The sequence below is a fragment of the Fusarium proliferatum genome (genome assembly GCF_900067095.1).
Source record: "Fusarium proliferatum ET1 genome assembly, contig: FPRO_scaffold003, whole genome shotgun sequence".
In the NCBI taxonomy this organism is placed as follows: domain Eukaryota; kingdom Fungi; phylum Ascomycota; class Sordariomycetes; order Hypocreales; family Nectriaceae; genus Fusarium; species Fusarium proliferatum.
The window spans coordinates 2,108,910-2,125,622 of NW_022194792.1; the positions used below are offsets into that span (position 1 = coordinate 2,108,910).

Here is a 16,713-nt window from a genome sequence, read left to right on the forward strand (position 1 = left end):
CCGTACGGTAAGGCAGGGCAGGGCAAGGCAAGGCAAGGCAAGGCAAGGTGAGATGAGGTGAGGTGAGGTGAGGTGAGGGATTGTGAGTGGCCTAAGTCGAATGTTGAGTTGTCTGTCTGTTCCTTAGTCTAGTCGGTCAATTGCTGCTTGACCCGACACCTTTGACGCCCAACACAGCAAGAAACAAGAGGAGGGTCAAAGATGAATGGCCAAGTCCAAGATGCGAGATGGGTAAGAGCACACAAAGATCGATTGGTACCCGAGACTGCGAGTAATCCTCGTGGCTCCAGATAGTCAAAGCACGGCAGCAGTGAGTAATAACCAAGAGCCTGGACACACCAGGGTAAGGTATCCGGTATTGATGAATGTGACAAAGCTGCGACGCAATTGCAAGGCACTTGACCAACTAGACGAGGCAGGGATGCGTGGATGGATATGCGTTTTATGTTTGTTCTGTTAATTGCTCAAGGCAATTGGAGCAATTGCTCTGAGAAATGGAGACTGGAGACTCTAGGGGCTCTGTCTATAAAAGAGAAGAGGAGGAGAGAGGCTCGGGGGGGAAAGTCGAAAGGGGAAGAGAAAGACAGAGAGAGAAAAAAGAAGATGCAGCTAAAGAGAGAAGATCACCCGGATGGGATGCCCTGAGAAGGTGTCGTGAGGGTGGGCTCTACTTTAGAGGTACTGACTGACTGGCTCAGCCAGGTACCTGGTCTGGTTTGTTTAGGGCCTGTCGGCAAAGGGAACTAACTGTACTAACTGATTGAATGCAGAGCTCTGCCCAAATGTTATGCTGATGCGTCCAGAAGGTGACCAGACGGACGCCCACTGTCTCAGCCAACCGCCAAGCCAGCCCTTCCGCTGCGTCTCATAACATGGAAGCCAAAGGGCCCTGTCATGCACCTCTTGTGACTGTGGCTCTGTGACTCGCTGGCATCTGACCCTCTCGTGCTCCTCCTGTATCCAGCTAGAAGTAGTCGCAAGTACCCATCCCCTCTCTGTCGGGCGTGGGCAGGGCATGGCAGGGCATGGGTTCTGCATCACATCGCATCATAGGTAGGTAGTCTATCACGCTGGGTCGAATCACAGACACGATCAGGCCTGGGCAGATCCATACCTAGCCCCCATCGTGAGCAGAGATATAGGGCTTCGCATGCCGTGAACTGCGATGGAAGTGCTCTAGAATTATGAGGTGCACTGGGCTTGTGTATCTTTCAGTGGTACAGAAGTGTTTGCTGGCGGTAATCGTTCACATAGTGCGTATCCCGTCTTGAGTTAGAAGCTGGCCCACTAGCCCCGCGCTATCCGGCAGCACCCGCTCATGATCACCCCTGAACCCTTCAAGCTCCGAACCAAAATTGGATATCCAGCTGTTGCTCTATTCAAGGTGGTTGTAGTCCAAGCACCTGAACAACTCGGAAAGATTCTCCGATTTGGGCGGTGGTGAAAAAAACACATCCCTCCCTTACGATATGCTGTGCTGTGCACATGCGGTGATAGCATCATGTGCCACCCTTGTAACGACTTGTCCTAACTTGGTACCTGCAGCTAGAAGGGTCAGTCAACCTAACATCCATGGTGCCACGAATGAATTGATGGTTGGGTGGGAAGCTATGGGCATTGGACCAAACATGGACCAAACATGGACAGCTCTACTGTGTACAGTAAACTCCTTTTATTAAGCCCTTTCACCACTAAGTAAGCCTGGCCCGGAATTCACTCGCAAATGACAAACCACTTCCACATGAATTACATCAACTTCCATGCTTAGGTGACACTGTCTTGACCCTCCCTTGTAGCCATGCAGCCGAGCTACTCCAAAACCGTCCTTCTGATACTGTCTCCCCCTCATATGTAGTCCATGACTCTACCCCTCCCCTCAGACCCCTCCATACCTAAGGTATGTCTGTAGCTCTGCTCATCCATCATATTGATCATGGCAGAGCTCCCTGCACCAGATAATAACATCTGACTGTCCGCCATGGCTCGCTAAATTATTGCTATTACAATGATGTGTGACACGCAATGCTCATAAGAGATATCTAATGCGGGTCGTCGTGGTTATTCTCCACCATCGTCTTCTTCTGTTCGATCATCGGAGAATAGCTCATGGGAATTGCCCCAATGACTTTCGGCCATCGATGCGTGACCACGTCAAGGCCAGCGGCTGGACTCACGGCGTCCGGCCTGATCCACCGGACCTCCACCGGCACATCCACCCCCGGCCTGGACCGGCCAACCCCGGCCCCTCGGTTACCTTATCAAGCATCAGATATTGAATAGGATTAAGCCCTCTTTGTCTGATTCTCGATTCCGACTCGACTCGACTTGACTGGAAGAACCAAGTACATCTTTTTATTTTATTTTTTAATATGCATTGTTCCATTCCGTCAGGAAAAGAGGGCCATTCTGTGGAATGAAATATCCCACCACGAGGCAGAGAACAACACGTCTCGTCTATGTAATGACTTGTCATGGTGTTGGCCGCCAAAGGCCAGGCCCGATTCGAACTTCCATTGCGGCCGACCAACCTTCTGGCCATGTTCACTGTAGTTATTATTCGCCTCCTCAACCTATCGTTCCTTTGCTCACTCCTCCGACGCACAAGGGTTCAGATCCGGTGTTTTACCTACCCTTCAAATCGCGTGGGGCTATTTACTCGACTGGCGACCTAACATAAGGTAGGTAGTAGTTAGTGAATAGCCAACCATCCTACAATGACCAAGATCCCCAACTCATTTCCTTGTACGTGACAACTTCAATCACTGTGGGAACCGTGCTGGCATGTAGCAACTATTCTGGCACCATCTTAAGTCGTGTCCACATCCTTCGTGGCCCCGTCACTCCATGCTTCCCATTCTTTCTCCCAAGCTACCTTAGAATAGCTCTGGGCACACGAGACATACCTAAAGTGCGGGGCAACTTCGTGCTACACCAGCCCTTTTTGGTCTATTGCACATTCGCGGTTGCGGCGGATTAGCTTCACTTGGTGGCCTCAGTCCTAAAGATAGCCATGTCTTTGGTTCAGATATTGACTCTTGTTGTTTTGAGAGACACACGTAAATCTGTTGGCTGCCTGCACAATGGTCTACATATCCGTATTCTTCTTTATAATAAATATTGTCTTTTCTTTGACTGTCTGGCGTCTTATCTGTCCATCCATCGTGGATAACGCATTGAGGAGCATCGAAGAACCATGACGCGATTGGCCCGTTGTGGTAGTCCCATTATCCTCAAAGAAATCGAACTGCTGAGAAATGCAGATTCCATCGCGAGAGCTTCCCGGATCTTCCTCAAAATGCCTTGTCGTGGCTTTCCCACCAAGAAGCGTCGATTGATTAGACCAATGAGCCCAAACAAATCTATAAGTAGATTCTATCCAAACTTAACCTTGGCAAAACAACCATCAAGCACTGGTGGCCAAATAGAACAGACTCGCTGAGTGACAGTAGAAAAGAACAAATAGGAAAGTATGGGTCAGGTTGAAATGACCCATCAAGACGACATTCACGTCTCGGACCCGATGTTGAACGCCCCATGTTTTGGTTGCAAAAACAAGCGACAGCGAACACCCCAGGCATTCCAAGTTACAGTCGAACCGTCTCAACCCCAACGACGATGTTGTATCGTCGTAGGGCGAGCCGGCATTTGGTATCCATCGCAGCTTCGGCCCCTTACCGGCTTGATCGGCGACAGGTCTTACATAATGTCCCAGACATCTTCAGCCGCGTGGCAGAACTTGCTGCAAGCAACACTAGCAGACAGAGAGTAGTTGCTGATGGAGATCTTCTCGTCAACAAGCGCATCGGCGAAGTTATCCTCACCCTTAGCCATAGCGCCAACGAAGACACAGATGCTGTCCTTGGAATCCACGGTTTCAACATACTCACGAACCTTGACAAGTGGCGCATCGAAACTCAGAGTAACCTTGCGGCAGTTGGGAGGCAAGTGGTCAGTGATAGGGTTCTGGATCACTCGGAGCAACTTCTCATTAGAGTTGGTGGAGCGGATGGACAGACGGTGCAAGAGTTGTACCATCAGACCGGCAAATCGCTTGAATGTTCGTGGAATACGGACTGACGGCGAGACCTCGATCAAGACACCCTTGGCAGTGTGGATGTAGATCTGAAGCTTGCCGGCCTTGTTGATAGGCGAATCCAGAAGGGTCAGTAAACACTAAGAGAAGTGGTCAGCATGTTGAATGCCGACTCAGAAGATCAGAGTTGAAACCTGATGAGTGATGTCGGGACGAGCATCACTAATGTCCCGATTCATCTTGCGCATGACACCGATGTGCTCATCGCTGTTGAGCAGAGAGTACTTATCCTCACGATTGCGGCTGGTGCCTCCGTGAGAAGCCTTGTACGTCTCAAGACTGGCATTGGACAGGACGACGATCAGACGCTGAGAGTCCTTGTCTGTGGGAGGGATGGGAGTGCTCTGCTCAGCAACCAACTGAGGAAGCGAGGGGGGAGGGAGGGATTGTGTGCCTATATTTTCCGACATGTCAATGATGACCTTGTAGGAATTGCAGGTCGAGTTCTTGGTTGGCTCTTACGAGGTCGCTTGACTCCAGCAGTTCGACGCTCGGGCGAAGACATGATGAAGGAGAAGAGAGAGGGCGAGACAGTGACAGAGATAAAAAGGTAAGTGGGGGAGTTGAGCTTGGATGTTGGTTACTCAAGAGTGTCTCGAAACAGTCACGGACAGACAATACAGACAGTATGAATCGGTAGATACTGGAACAGTGAAATACCGAGACAGTACGATTGTGTGATTATATGCGATGGTTGTCGGTAGAATTGAAGCTTGTCGCGTGCAGGTCAAGATGAAAAGGAAGAGGGAAAATTAGCCTCTGAGGAAGAGGGAAAAAAAAAAAAAGCGGCGCTCGCAATAAACAAGGTGCTATGTACGGATATTGAACCCTGAGGCCAGGCCATATTCTGAAGGTAGCGGCCCCCACATCTCGCCGAAGCTCACGCACTGTCAGCGGGTTCCGGATGCCGAACGGGCAGAACATGCGGGTTCGGAGTATTTCGAAGGATGGAAATTGGAATCGGTGCATGATGGTCAATAATTCCCTCAACAAGACGTTGTCGTATTCGATATCATCTCAGCTAACGCCTCAAGGAACAGCCAACGAACACATTGACTCGTTCCCCCCTCGTCTGACTTAGCATTGCGGTTAAATGAGTTCTCGCTTAAAAGTTGCAGGCACGAGGATATCGTCGAGTCGTGTGAGGTCCTATCCATCCAGCCAATCGACGGGGTTCATATCGTAGAGCACTTACATAATCTCTCTCACACCCCGTACCGCTCCTCATTGGCTACCGAATTTTAGAGAGCCTCTGCGAGTAGGTAGGGATATCGAACAATTGACTGTGAAAAGCAACTGTTGAACCAGCAACACTTCAGGTCTGCCAGACAAGCGAGTTAACACTCAATTGGACAGAAGAGACATATTCGCCATGTCATCTCCCGTAGCAAAGGCTGCGCGCCGTGTGACACACGAGCTTCATGGTGTTGTCGTCTCTGCTGGCCTAATGGACAAGACTGTCAAGGTCCGAGTTGGCGGTCAAAAATGGAACAAGATTGTCAATAAGGTAAGAGAATTCCCAAGGGCACTTCACAGCATCAAGAAAATAGGCTAAAATGGGTGTCTAGTGGTTTGCCGACCCTAAGCACTATCTCGTCCACGATCCCAACTCATCACTCCGAACCGGCGATGTCGTTTCCATTGTCCCTGGATGGCCAACTTCCCAGCACAAGCGTCACGTTATCAAGCACATTATTGCGCCCTATGGAACGCCCACCACAGAGCGCCCTCCCGTGCCCACGTTGGAGGAAAGGATAGCGCACTACGAGGCTAAGAAGGCCAAAAAGGATGAGCGAAGGGCGGCGAGACGGCAAGAAGAGGAGAACCAGAGGCTTGAAGAGAAGCGGTTGGAAAACGAAAAGAAGGAAGCCAAACGCAAAGCATGGGAGGAAGATCAGCAGAAACGCAAACCTCAGACCTCGGCAAGCGATGTCGATTAAACTAATTCAACCTTGATATTACGACACATGACTGCAATCTCCAGGTAATTAAATAGGAATGGACAATGCGGGAAACCTGCTTTTTGGGACAAGGCGACAGGAACAGAGGGCTGGAACAGCTAGGTTCTGTACGATATCGTGGGGGGATCATGGCAACAGAGAAGGGGTTGTTAAACCAACTGTACTATTTGTAACACATAAATGACATACCAGACATTCAGCCCGTTTACAACTCCTCTACCCGTAGCCCAGTATGTCGGACTGGGGTTGTGCTATCCATGATGCCCCTGCGCGTATAATGTACCTGTACCCTTTTGTTACATGTTGTATACCAGAATAATTGCAGTCTACCTATCCTCCCCTTTCTCCAAACTCTGTCGCCCATTCTTCGTACTCTTTTAGACCAGCTTTACTGACACTCGGCCTTATGGTCGTCAAACTCGCCTCGAAGTCGGACAATTGAATTGGCCGGATCTCATCCATAGTCATGTGTAATAGTGCCTCTCCAAGGGATCGCAATGGTCCCATGGCTGCATCCTTGGCCAAGGCTGTAATATCTGAACCTGAAAAACCTGTGATCACAAATCAGTTGAGTTTGCAGGAAACGTATGAAAGAACTACCCACCGTCTGTCCAATCCACCAACTTGAGGATATCATCATTAGACAAGTCGTGTTTCTGCTGGCCCAGAAGGGTCCTGAGCTGTGTCTCGCGAGTGGTCGGTTCAGGTAACGGGATGTATTGGCGTCGCACAAATCGTCTTCGAGCCGCCTCGTCAATTGCCCAGGGGAGGTTCGTCGCCGCTAACACAAGGACTCGGTTGGCGTCCCCCCTTTCTTTGTCTTTCTCGGTCGCTTCTCTTCCAGCAGCAGCACGTTGAAGATCGCTCCACTGAATAAGAAACTCTGTCTTGATCCTCATGGTGGCTTCGTGCTCTCCAGACCCTGATCTCTGTGAAAGCAGCGAGTCGATTTCGTCCACAAAGATAATACTGGGTGCCAGTGTCCGGGCCAATCCAAAAAGAGCTCGAACCAGCTTTTCTGACTCGCCCAAGTATTTGCTTGTCAGGCTGCTTGCTGAAATCGAAAAGAATGTTGACTTAGACTCTGTTGCCACAGCCCTCGCTAGCATAGTCTTTCCTGTTCCTGGCGGTCCAAATAGGAGCATCCCTCTGGCTGGTTCTCGGAGGCCCATGAAAAGATCAGGCCGCAGAAATGGATAAACAACAGTCTCTCGAAGTGCGTTCTTTGCAATTTCGAGACCAGCCACGTCACTCCAATGAACTTCGTCACCTTGAACCACAATATCGTTCAATATTTGTTTGGCGGCTGCTGCATCAACACCAGCGGGCAGGCTCTTCAAAATTTGCTTCTTCTTGTTTTTCCATTCACTCATATCGTCAGGAGACTTTTCTAAGGTCTCCGATTCAGACGCATCGGAATCATCCTCTTGGGAACCCGCTTCTATAGGAGCCTCTTTCTCCTTCACTCGACGTGGTCTGGAACTTGTCCCATTCGTGTCATCGTCAGAGGCGCTTGAGGTGGAGACTTGCCGAACCTTACGCTCACGCCGCCTTGACCTATCTCCGCTCTCAGCATGAGGCCTCGAGGGTTTTAAAGATCTTCCAGGCTGCCTCGCTGCTGGAACACGAGTTGGTAAGTGGTTTGACACACTTCTCCTCTCTAAGGCTTCTCCAGAATCGTCGCCGGTCTCAGTATCGTTGGCTCGCTCTTGCCTCGATACTTTGCGTGGCGATGGTGAAGTGAATCCGTTGCGCGAGTTGGGCAGCCGATCCATTCTATTTGTGTAAGCATCTGATGGAGGTAAATCTTGATACGAAGACGAATTTAAAGCACTTGAAGCAGCAGTGACCGATAGCATGGATGGACGGGCGTAACAGTACTCATCGGAGTGTCGTGTACTTCCGGAAGGTTCTCCATCAAGGTCGCGGTCCTTTGGCACAACCAAACGCCTCGAGTGGCTATCCCATTGCGTTGGGACTGGTCTGCGAATTTGATCCAAGGAAGTGCGAGAGCTAGGGCTCGCTGTTGCTGGACTGGACTCCGACTGGGCCCCGCTCGCGAATCTTTCCCTTGAACTGAGCGCGCTCCATGCCAAAGTCGCTGCCTTGCTTGATCCTTCGGCGAGTGGCTTTGCTGGCTTTCGTGGTTTGGTGGGCTTTTCTCCTAATTTACCGGAACGCAAGGTGGTCCTCATGGTGTGCTTTTCTGGGCTTGGAGTCCGTAAGGTTTTGTTCGGTCTCGGTGGCAGAGCTGGTCCTCCAGGCGATGCAGATCGAGAAAGCGAAGAGAACGCCATGTTTGGATCTAGATGCGTGCTGGGCCCATCCACGATAGCAAGTTCTGACGACGTACGTCGAGGCTGTGATGGGCGGTGTGGAAGGGTTGGTCGTGATAGCTCAGAATACTGCATGGCGGTGATTGTACCCTGTCCAAGGGAACCTCTTCCCTCAGGAATACTTGGTCGCTTTGTTAACTTGCCGGCTGGTGGTTGCGGGGTGGTCGTCTCTTCTTGCCGTGAGATCCTGAGAGCTTCCAAAAGATCGATTCGTTCTTTACATTGTAATTCCAGCTGTTTCAGTGCCTCTTGTAAGGCTTTCTCGGTGTCTGTACGTGGGCCATATGCGGGGGGCGCCCGATTTGCGTTGTAATCATAGATCTGATCAAGGGCAGCTCGCCAATGTCGCATGGCTTCTATCTCATTACCCTAGACCCAAGTCAGTGATCAGTAGATAATTGAGGGAAGTGAAGTAGCCAAAACTTACCTGGCCTTCATAGTAGATAGCAGTTGAGCAACTTAGATAACTATCATCGTAGGTCTTCTGCAAAACAGCCAGGGCCCTGTTCCGTAACATGGCTCCCACTGCAATTCACTACCATAGTAGCCCAGAGAATAGCCCGCCGACCGTGAAAGACTGCCGTGATGTTGACTGTTATGTATTTGGCGGGCAGAGCAGATTGCTGAAGGTTGTTTAGGTGGGGACGCGTTTGGGCTGAGGAGTTGAATTGATGAGCCAATGCCTCAGTATAACAGGGTCGCGCACTGGTGTTTGGTACGATTGGAAACAAGACGTGATCGAGTCAAGATCGATGGTATAAGGCGCTGTCTCTGGTGATGATAGTTAAACGTGATCAAGTTGATCGACCTGCATGCCTGACATGGATTAGCAGGTCAAACTTGGGCAGGCGGTGACGTAGTCAAGGATCGCACCGCCCACCCTAGTCGCAATAGATGGTGGCGGGGTAGACAATGAGCCTCATACCTACTAAGGGTAAGTACATACTAATGAGCTACCTTACCTTACCTACTAACCTAGGTAGTACCTATGATAAAACAGAGCGCTCAACAACAGCTGTGGAAACATCCAGTGTAAAGCCAGTGGTTTATTTGTGATCCAGCCGTTGGAAAATAATCAATCTGATAGAGTACGCGTGTGATGCTGTAATAATTTTGCACTTCTGCTCAGTTGTATTTCTAGCTTCTCTACATGCTTACTCCTGGGCCATCTATATCCGCTCCTTTAACTATGCCCGCCCCTTTATCTATGAAAGCAATACACGAATCTCGGCGGCTGTTCTAGGGAAAACCGACCGTAGACCTTCGTCATTTTCTGAATCAACAGATTCATCATCCCCTTCAGTTAAAACCTCTTCAAGCTGTTCAAAGTCATTGCAGAACTGTTCTGCTGCCTCCTCCGTGATTTGTCGAACCAACTTCGAATCCTGCAGGTGCTTCAAATTATCCATGGCGTCCATGAGTGCTGATGGCAGAAAGTCATCCAATGTCTGGCTTGCTTGAGCGAGCTCTGTCTCATCCAACAATGAAGCGTTCTTGTCGTCATCCTCCTCCAGCTTCATGAAAATTGCGTCCAACCCTGACCCCTTTCGAAAGAATTGGTATTGACTCGTAATGAGTCCTTTAGCTGCATCATCTGACTTCGCTCGCAGTCGTTTAGTTCGATGTTGTGTGAATTCGAATGGCTCTAGACATGCTATCGCAGAAGATATACAATTAATTAGGAAGATCGCACCGTTCTGGGTATTCATGTTCTTAGCCATGTTTTCGCAACCGGACATGAATGGATCAAAGGCTTCTGAAAGCACATTCTCGAACTCGCTCTCGCGATCCTCCGAGGTCGATAAGGAGGAGTCGTAAGTCTTGCTGATGGCCTTGAGTTGTTTGAGCGAATCTTCTAAAAATGCAGGTGGGCCAAGGTCTAATGGAGCATGCTGGAATTCTCCCTGTAAAGTTGCAATGTGATCTCTGACAAGTGCTCGGAACTGGCGTAATGCCTCTGTTTCCAGGCCTCCGATCAACTCTACCAAATTGGAGTTGGGCCCGAGCGTTTTTTGGAAAGTGATCCGGTAGAAATTGATCAGATTTGCGAGTTTATAGGCGGGTATGGTGTCTTCGTTGGCTTGGATCACCTGCTCCATCCTTTGGCGAAGCACGCGGGCAGCGCCAGAGATGTCGCGGTCGACTAGGTCGTTCAGTGCCTTGAGCGCATTAAAGTCAGCCTCGGCCTCATCGTCCTCTGCAATGAGGCGCCAGATCTCTGCGTCTCGGCCAGATTTGAAACCCCTGGCAAGTTCCTCCCCCTCAGCGACAAATAAAACCTCCAATGCCTCACGTTCACTGACAGTGGCTGAATGAATCCAAGCTAGCATGTCACCCACGTAGCGTAGCGGATCATGTGCCAGCATGTCAATGGGCTTGACAGAGGGATCTTCAATACCAGAGGGCGAGGCACCTGTCAAAGCGACATAGAATGAGTCGGAAAGGATTCGTTCTCGAGCCTCGGAGAAGAAGTCGAGGCAGTTCTGGAACAGTGATGGCCTTTCGGCAAGAACTCGCAATGCCCGGCGAATTGATGAGTTCATCTGTGGATTTTCGAGATTCAATGTCTTGAACTCTCGCTGTATCCATTTGTAAAGTTTTTGGAAACCAAGATTGATGTTCTTCGAAGTTTGCTCCATCAGTTCTAGGCCCAGAGTCTGTTTCTCGAATCCAAGCAGGATCTCGCAATCCTTGCTGATCTTTTTCGCTTTGCTTAAGGCATTGAAGAAGCGGTCATCTACTGGCTCGGCTGTTTGAGTAAGTGCGGCAACCTCATTCTCCGACATGACAAAATGCTTCTTGAAAGCGCCGAGCAGCTCTTGCTTCAACTCAACCTGTCTTTTTTGGTCCAAGAGAGAGGATGCCTCGGAGAGTGCTGGCAATGTCTGCCTATGAGCTTCGACAACTTGGCTTTTCATGTCCTCGTAACCACTGTTAAGCTTGTCAATAGTCGTTTTGATACGCCGAAGTTGCTATTGCCATGTTGGTACGATGTCCTGTAAACAAATGCTTGAACCCACCTCTGCAACCCGACCAAATTCGGCAATAACTTCTCCATTACTGTCAATGACTTCTTTTTGTAGGTCTAGTCGAACACTTCGACGAGTTTCGGCATCGTTTTGGATCCCACGTTCATCAACAAGAGCGAGAGCGTCTCGAAACTCTGTATCAGAATGAGTCGTCGAAAGAACACTGGTCACTTTGGATGTAAGTGGAGTGATCCCTCTTGGTGTGGAGGGAGTTTGTGGATATCCATCTGGAGCAAGGAGTCCTGAAACAGATGCATCTCTCATAGGCAGGCTCTTCAATGACAATGAGCGATCTGTGGGTGCCATATCGTAGTAAAACAGCAGTAATACTGCTCAGTCGAGTTGATGCCGCCGGCAAACTTTAACTTATTCCGCGCAAGCCCATGAATCGACCGAGCTCGATGGAGAAATTGAGTAAATCTGTTAATATTGATCCTAAAACCAACAGCGACCACGAGCGATCTCTATACAGATACTCCGTTTAGGACAAGGACGATCATGTAGATGGGAGTGCCAGGTGTCGTAAAGAGTGCATGGAACAGGAAGGCGGTGTGCAACCATCCGCTGGGTCTTATCGGTATTTGACTGGCAGAATCGCATACCGCTCTGTAGCGTCATACCAGCGGCTGGTGATGCCTGGAGCATTAAACTGCCTGAATAATCATCAACCTGCGAGTGATTTATTCACTTCCGTTTCAGGCCAGAGGCGCATGGTTTCTCTGTGGTCTCCAACTTCCGTTTGATTAGACTCTGTCGCACCGGACCGTTCCCTTGCTTGAAGTAGGCATGTGCCTCGGGTCAGGCTTATCGTGATCAACGTCCCCTTGTGACCTTAGGTTACCTACCTATCCTCCATTTTTTACTGACATTCAACGAATAAAGTTACGTTCGTCGTAATTCCTGTATCCCCAAGTTCAACAACACCCAAGTCCAATTATTTCATCATCAAGGTGCAAGGGAGAAACCCTTGCTCGTCTCCCATTTACGGCACGACAACAACCCAGCGTCAACATCATCGATCGCCTTCGAACCGCCTCGATCCTAAACCAACATGCCCGCTGATCTTTACGCTTGATTCATTGACAGAACTCGATATGTCCTCAAAGTTATTCTCCCGATCGAATTTCCCCGCAAGAGGGTCACGGTCGTTTTATGAACAGCTACGTTCTGGAGATGATGACGAGTACGATCCCGGCATCGATGAAGAGAACCTTGGCCATCGATTTGATGACGATTTTCATCCCGAAGGACTCGACATTGGCGATAGCCGTATGACAATAGAAAGCGCAGCTCTGGACCCAAAGGGCAAAGCAAGGGCTAAGACACTAAGGAAGCAGGCGCAAAGTTCCGGCGGACCGTCGCCGCGATGGCACCAGCAGGACGACGACGGTGACAACGAGGTGCCTGCATCGTTACTCATGGAGCCAAATGAAGCAGTAAACTTGCCCCCAATGTCGCCCAGACGAGCAGCCCCATCCAACAATCATCAAAGTCCAGAAGTTGCAGGCCCATCATCAGCACGGACAAGGGCCCAGTGGGAAGCAGCCACAGCTCAGCAACAACTTCATCAAGAAAATAGTTATGGAGTGCCCGCTGGACCACAGCCTATTCCCGTAGCTAGGGGCTCAATAGCGAGTAATCCGAGGGAGAAAGCACTCTGGCGATGGGTTAACACCTCAAATTTAGACAGCTTTATGCGGGATGTTTACGACTATTATGAAGGTGGGGGACTGTGGTGCATTCTGTGTGCTAACGCTCTCTGGCTCTTGTAAGTATTCTGGTCATCAAGGTATGAACCAGGAGTGGCTAATCGGTGCTTCAGGGAGACACTTTTCGTCGCGGTGTTGCTCACCTTCCTATGTCAATGCATTGACTATTCAAAGATTCCACACAGCAAGTCCTTACATGAGGTTGTAGTTCCCCAATGCACACGCAAAATGTCCGGCCTCTGGAACCTGGCGATTTGGCTTTACACCTTCTTCTTCATCTGGAAGTGTGTACAATACTTTGTGGAGATTCGCCGCCTCCTCTACATCAGGGACTTCTACATTTACTTGCTGGATATCCCAGAACAAGACATGCAAACTGTTTCGTGGCAGGATATTGTGGCTCGTATTATGGCTCTGCGTGAACAGAACCCGAAGACTGCAACAAACATCACACCGAAACTAAGACAGTTCATTGGCAGCCAGTCGAAAGAACGGCTTGATGCACACGATATTGCTAATCGACTCATGCGTAAAGAGAATTACCTCATTGCGATGATCAACAAGGACGTCCTGAACTTGTCTTTGCCAGTTCCGTTTCTTCGCGGCCGCCAGCTATTTTCAAAGACAATGGAATGGTATCTTCATTACTGCATCCTTGATATGGCCTTTAACGAGTTGGGCCAAGTTCAGCAGGACTTTTTGCGCCCAGATCGCAGACGCCTCTTGAGCCAGAAACTGAAGCAGCGGTTGATGTTCGCGGGGTTCCTCAACCTGATTTTTGCGCCTGTTGTGCTTGCATATGTTGTCATTGTTTACTTCTTTACTTACTATTATGTCAGTAGTTGAGCCCAGGCACTCTGTTCTTTGAAAGCTAATTCCTTTACAGGAGTACACAAAGGATCCCAAGCAAGCTGCAGCGCGCAAGTACACTTCTCTTGCAGAATGGAAATTCCGCGAGTTCAACGAACTGCCACATATATTCTACGAAAGGCTGCATATGTCTTATCCATTCGCCACTCGGTATATCGATCAGTTCCCGAAGAGGATGACTGAAGATATTGCGCGAACCATCGCCTTCATGACAGGCGCAATTACGGCCATCCTCGCCGTGGGCTCTATTCTTGACTCGGAGCTTTTTATTAACTTCGAAATCACCAAAGACAGACCAGTCCTATTCTATCTCGGAATTTTTGGTGCCATTTGGGCTATCACCCGAGGAATGGTGTCTGAAGAGACATTGGTGTTCAATCCCGAATATGCCTTGATGAATGTCATTGAGTACACACACTACATGCCCGATCACTGGAAAAACAAGCTTCACAGCTTCGAGGTTAAACAAGAATTTGCAGAGCTTTACAAGATGAAAGTGGTCATCTTTCTCGAGGAGGTGATGGGTATAGTCACGACACCTATGTTGCTTTTGTTTTCACTGCCTAAATGCAGTGACCAGATCGTTGATTTCTTCCGCGAATTCACAATCCACGTTGACGGACTCGGCTATGTCTGCTCCTTTGCGGTATTCGACTTTCAGAAAGGACCAGGGAATACAGGCCATCAGGGGCAACGACCGGATGTTCGTGAGGACTACTACTCAACGAAGCACAACAAGATGGCCGCATCTTACTTTGGGTTCCTTGATAACTACGTCACAAACCCCAAGACTGGCATCCCTGGCCATACACCGTTTGGAGGAAAACCAGCCTTTCACCCACCTCCAGCTTTCCCAGGACTTGCTTCTCCATCATTAGGAGCAGACATGCAGGGTTCTCATATTGGTCGGGCGGAAACGGGACGTGCCAGAAGTAGAGCCCCCGGTGGACGAGGTCCACGTACGGTACCAATGCCACAGCCTTCTCCGATGGCTTCTATCCTGCTAGATCAACATCACCAACCTGCTGGGGTGAACATGGGTGCACGTAGTCTTCATTGGTCAAGGTATCCGCGAGGATTCCGCGGGGAAAGCCAGATAACTGAAGAAGCTGAAGATAGCGCGATGAGACGAGCTGGGGAAGATGACGAACCGTACGAGCCAGGGGGGGAACTAGGTGAATCGACCTGGGAAACGTCTCCCGCGAAAGGGGTGACCCGGGAGAACAGTGCAGCTAATACAGAGGATCCTGGTGAAGGCGTATTGGGTATGATATACCAGCTTCAGCAAACGCAGCGATCCCGGCGCGGTGGGGGCATGGTCTGATATAGAACATCTCTCCGGGGTTTCATTCATTCATTTATTTTCCATTTTGGATGAACCGCATGGCGTCAAGGCGCATACTGGAAGTTATCTCACTGGAATACCTTACTCCTTGGAAAATGGAGGTGGATTTTATTGGCGCTTTGCATAGATTGGGTTTTTGTTTATTGAAACTATCTGTCTTGTGACTGGTAGTGAAGGATTGGCATCGGAGCGTCGGTCAGTGTACTCGGTGGCAGAAGTAGACTCTTGGGTATAAATGAATAAGTCCACTATATTTAGATTGAAGCATTGTACCCATTATTGAGCTCTTGGAAACTGTATAGACTGGTCTGCTACTCGTAGGTCTATACGAGAGGCAAACGAATTCCAACGAGACCATCGGATTTGGGGTGATAAATCCGAGGTCGTGACATGTGTCTCGTAACGACGAGTCGTATGATGATAATACCGAGGCCGTTTGTACATATAGACAAAACACAGTCAACGGAAAGTTTCTTGCACAGAGACTACATACGATAGGTAGCAAACGGAGGAAACGGGAGAGGATAGATTTAGAAGACGGTGTGATACTGATGACATTAAGAGGGAGCTTACAGACCAGATCAGATGAGCCAGATGCAAACACACACGAGCTGTAACTTCAGGTGTCTGATAGTTAAGCGAGAGTCAAACAAAGACCATCAATCAATGTTGCAATGCGTATTCGTCAATCTCGAGTGACTGGGTCACTCCAAACCCCTACTGCTTGGCTGATGGCCATTTTGCAGACGAGACGAGCCTGTGCCATGGAACTCCAATGTGGGTATTCAGCTTGAGGTCGAGGACTGATTGATTAGAGAGAATTGGGTCCCCGAACTGATTGATAACCTAATTCCAAGGTGTGAGACCCCCTGTAATGCCCTGATCCCTGGGTTGCAACTGGGCTCATGATTCGGTGAAAGGTGAGATTCGACTGGTGCAAGTCCAACTCCCACCCTGATGTCTGTGTCTGTGTGCATGAGTGAATATCCAAATTATTTAAATATCTTCTAATCTCATCTTATCAGTACCAAAAGCAAGCCTGATTAACGTCGCCTGCCCGTGCTAATGTGAGCTTCTAAGCTTCCTACGCTTTCCCTCCCCTGAACATCGGAAGCACTTGAATTGAGACCTAGATATGAATGCATGAATGGATGGATGGATTAGATACACCGCGTGGTCACGATGCCTCCTCCATGGATGTTAGTCACGGGTGCTCTGTCTCTTGTGGAGTTGATCCAGCCACTGAGTTGGCCTCATATCTACAGTACAAAGTTAGTAGTAGGCATTGAATATGGATGAAGAATCAAATAAGAAGGGAATATGACTCCCTTGGTATTACTATGTAAGACATTCCTCTGCATCGTGTTCGC

The 16,713-nt window shown here is 49.4% G+C and overlaps 5 protein-coding genes across 5 annotated transcripts; 2 read left to right on the forward strand and 3 right to left on the reverse strand.

The window, feature by feature from the left end:
* Window positions 1-3,696: 3,696 nt before the first annotated feature.
* FPRO_06360 (putative nucleolar essential protein 1) lies at window positions 3,697-4,598 on the reverse strand (the record flags this gene model as incomplete). The annotated part of the gene is made up of 3 exons (XM_031228735.1): window positions 3,697-4,173; window positions 4,228-4,487; window positions 4,556-4,598. The coding sequence occupies 3 exons, from the start codon at window positions 4,596-4,598 to the stop codon at window positions 3,697-3,699; spliced, it is 780 nt and encodes a 259-aa protein (XP_031079042.1).
* Window positions 4,599-5,465: 867 nt separating this feature from the next.
* On the forward strand, window positions 5,466-6,033 carry FPRO_06359 (uncharacterized protein; the record flags this gene model as incomplete). Its single annotated transcript, XM_031228736.1, has 2 exons — window positions 5,466-5,600; window positions 5,662-6,033. 2 exons carry the CDS (start codon window positions 5,466-5,468, stop codon window positions 6,031-6,033), a joined length of 507 nt encoding a protein of 168 aa, XP_031079043.1.
* A 351-nt stretch (window positions 6,034-6,384) lies between these two features.
* FPRO_06358 (putative SAP1-member of the AAA-protein family) lies at window positions 6,385-8,907 on the reverse strand (the record flags this gene model as incomplete). The annotated part of the gene is made up of 3 exons (XM_031228737.1): window positions 6,385-6,605; window positions 6,659-8,759; window positions 8,818-8,907. The coding sequence occupies 3 exons, from the start codon at window positions 8,905-8,907 to the stop codon at window positions 6,385-6,387; spliced, it is 2,412 nt and encodes an 803-aa protein (XP_031079044.1).
* Window positions 8,908-9,595: 688 nt separating this feature from the next.
* On the reverse strand, window positions 9,596-11,725 carry FPRO_06357 (uncharacterized protein; the record flags this gene model as incomplete). The annotated part of the gene is made up of 2 exons (XM_031228738.1): window positions 9,596-11,362; window positions 11,411-11,725. The coding sequence occupies 2 exons, from the start codon at window positions 11,723-11,725 to the stop codon at window positions 9,596-9,598; spliced, it is 2,082 nt and encodes a 693-aa protein (XP_031079045.1).
* Window positions 11,726-12,513: 788 nt separating this feature from the next.
* On the forward strand, window positions 12,514-15,322 carry FPRO_06356 (putative APG9-integral membrane protein required for Cvt and autophagy transport; the record flags this gene model as incomplete). The annotated part of the gene is made up of 3 exons (XM_031228740.1): window positions 12,514-13,187; window positions 13,242-13,962; window positions 14,015-15,322. The coding sequence occupies 3 exons, from the start codon at window positions 12,514-12,516 to the stop codon at window positions 15,320-15,322; spliced, it is 2,703 nt and encodes a 900-aa protein (XP_031079046.1).
* Between the last annotated feature and the right edge of the window lie 1,391 nt (window positions 15,323-16,713).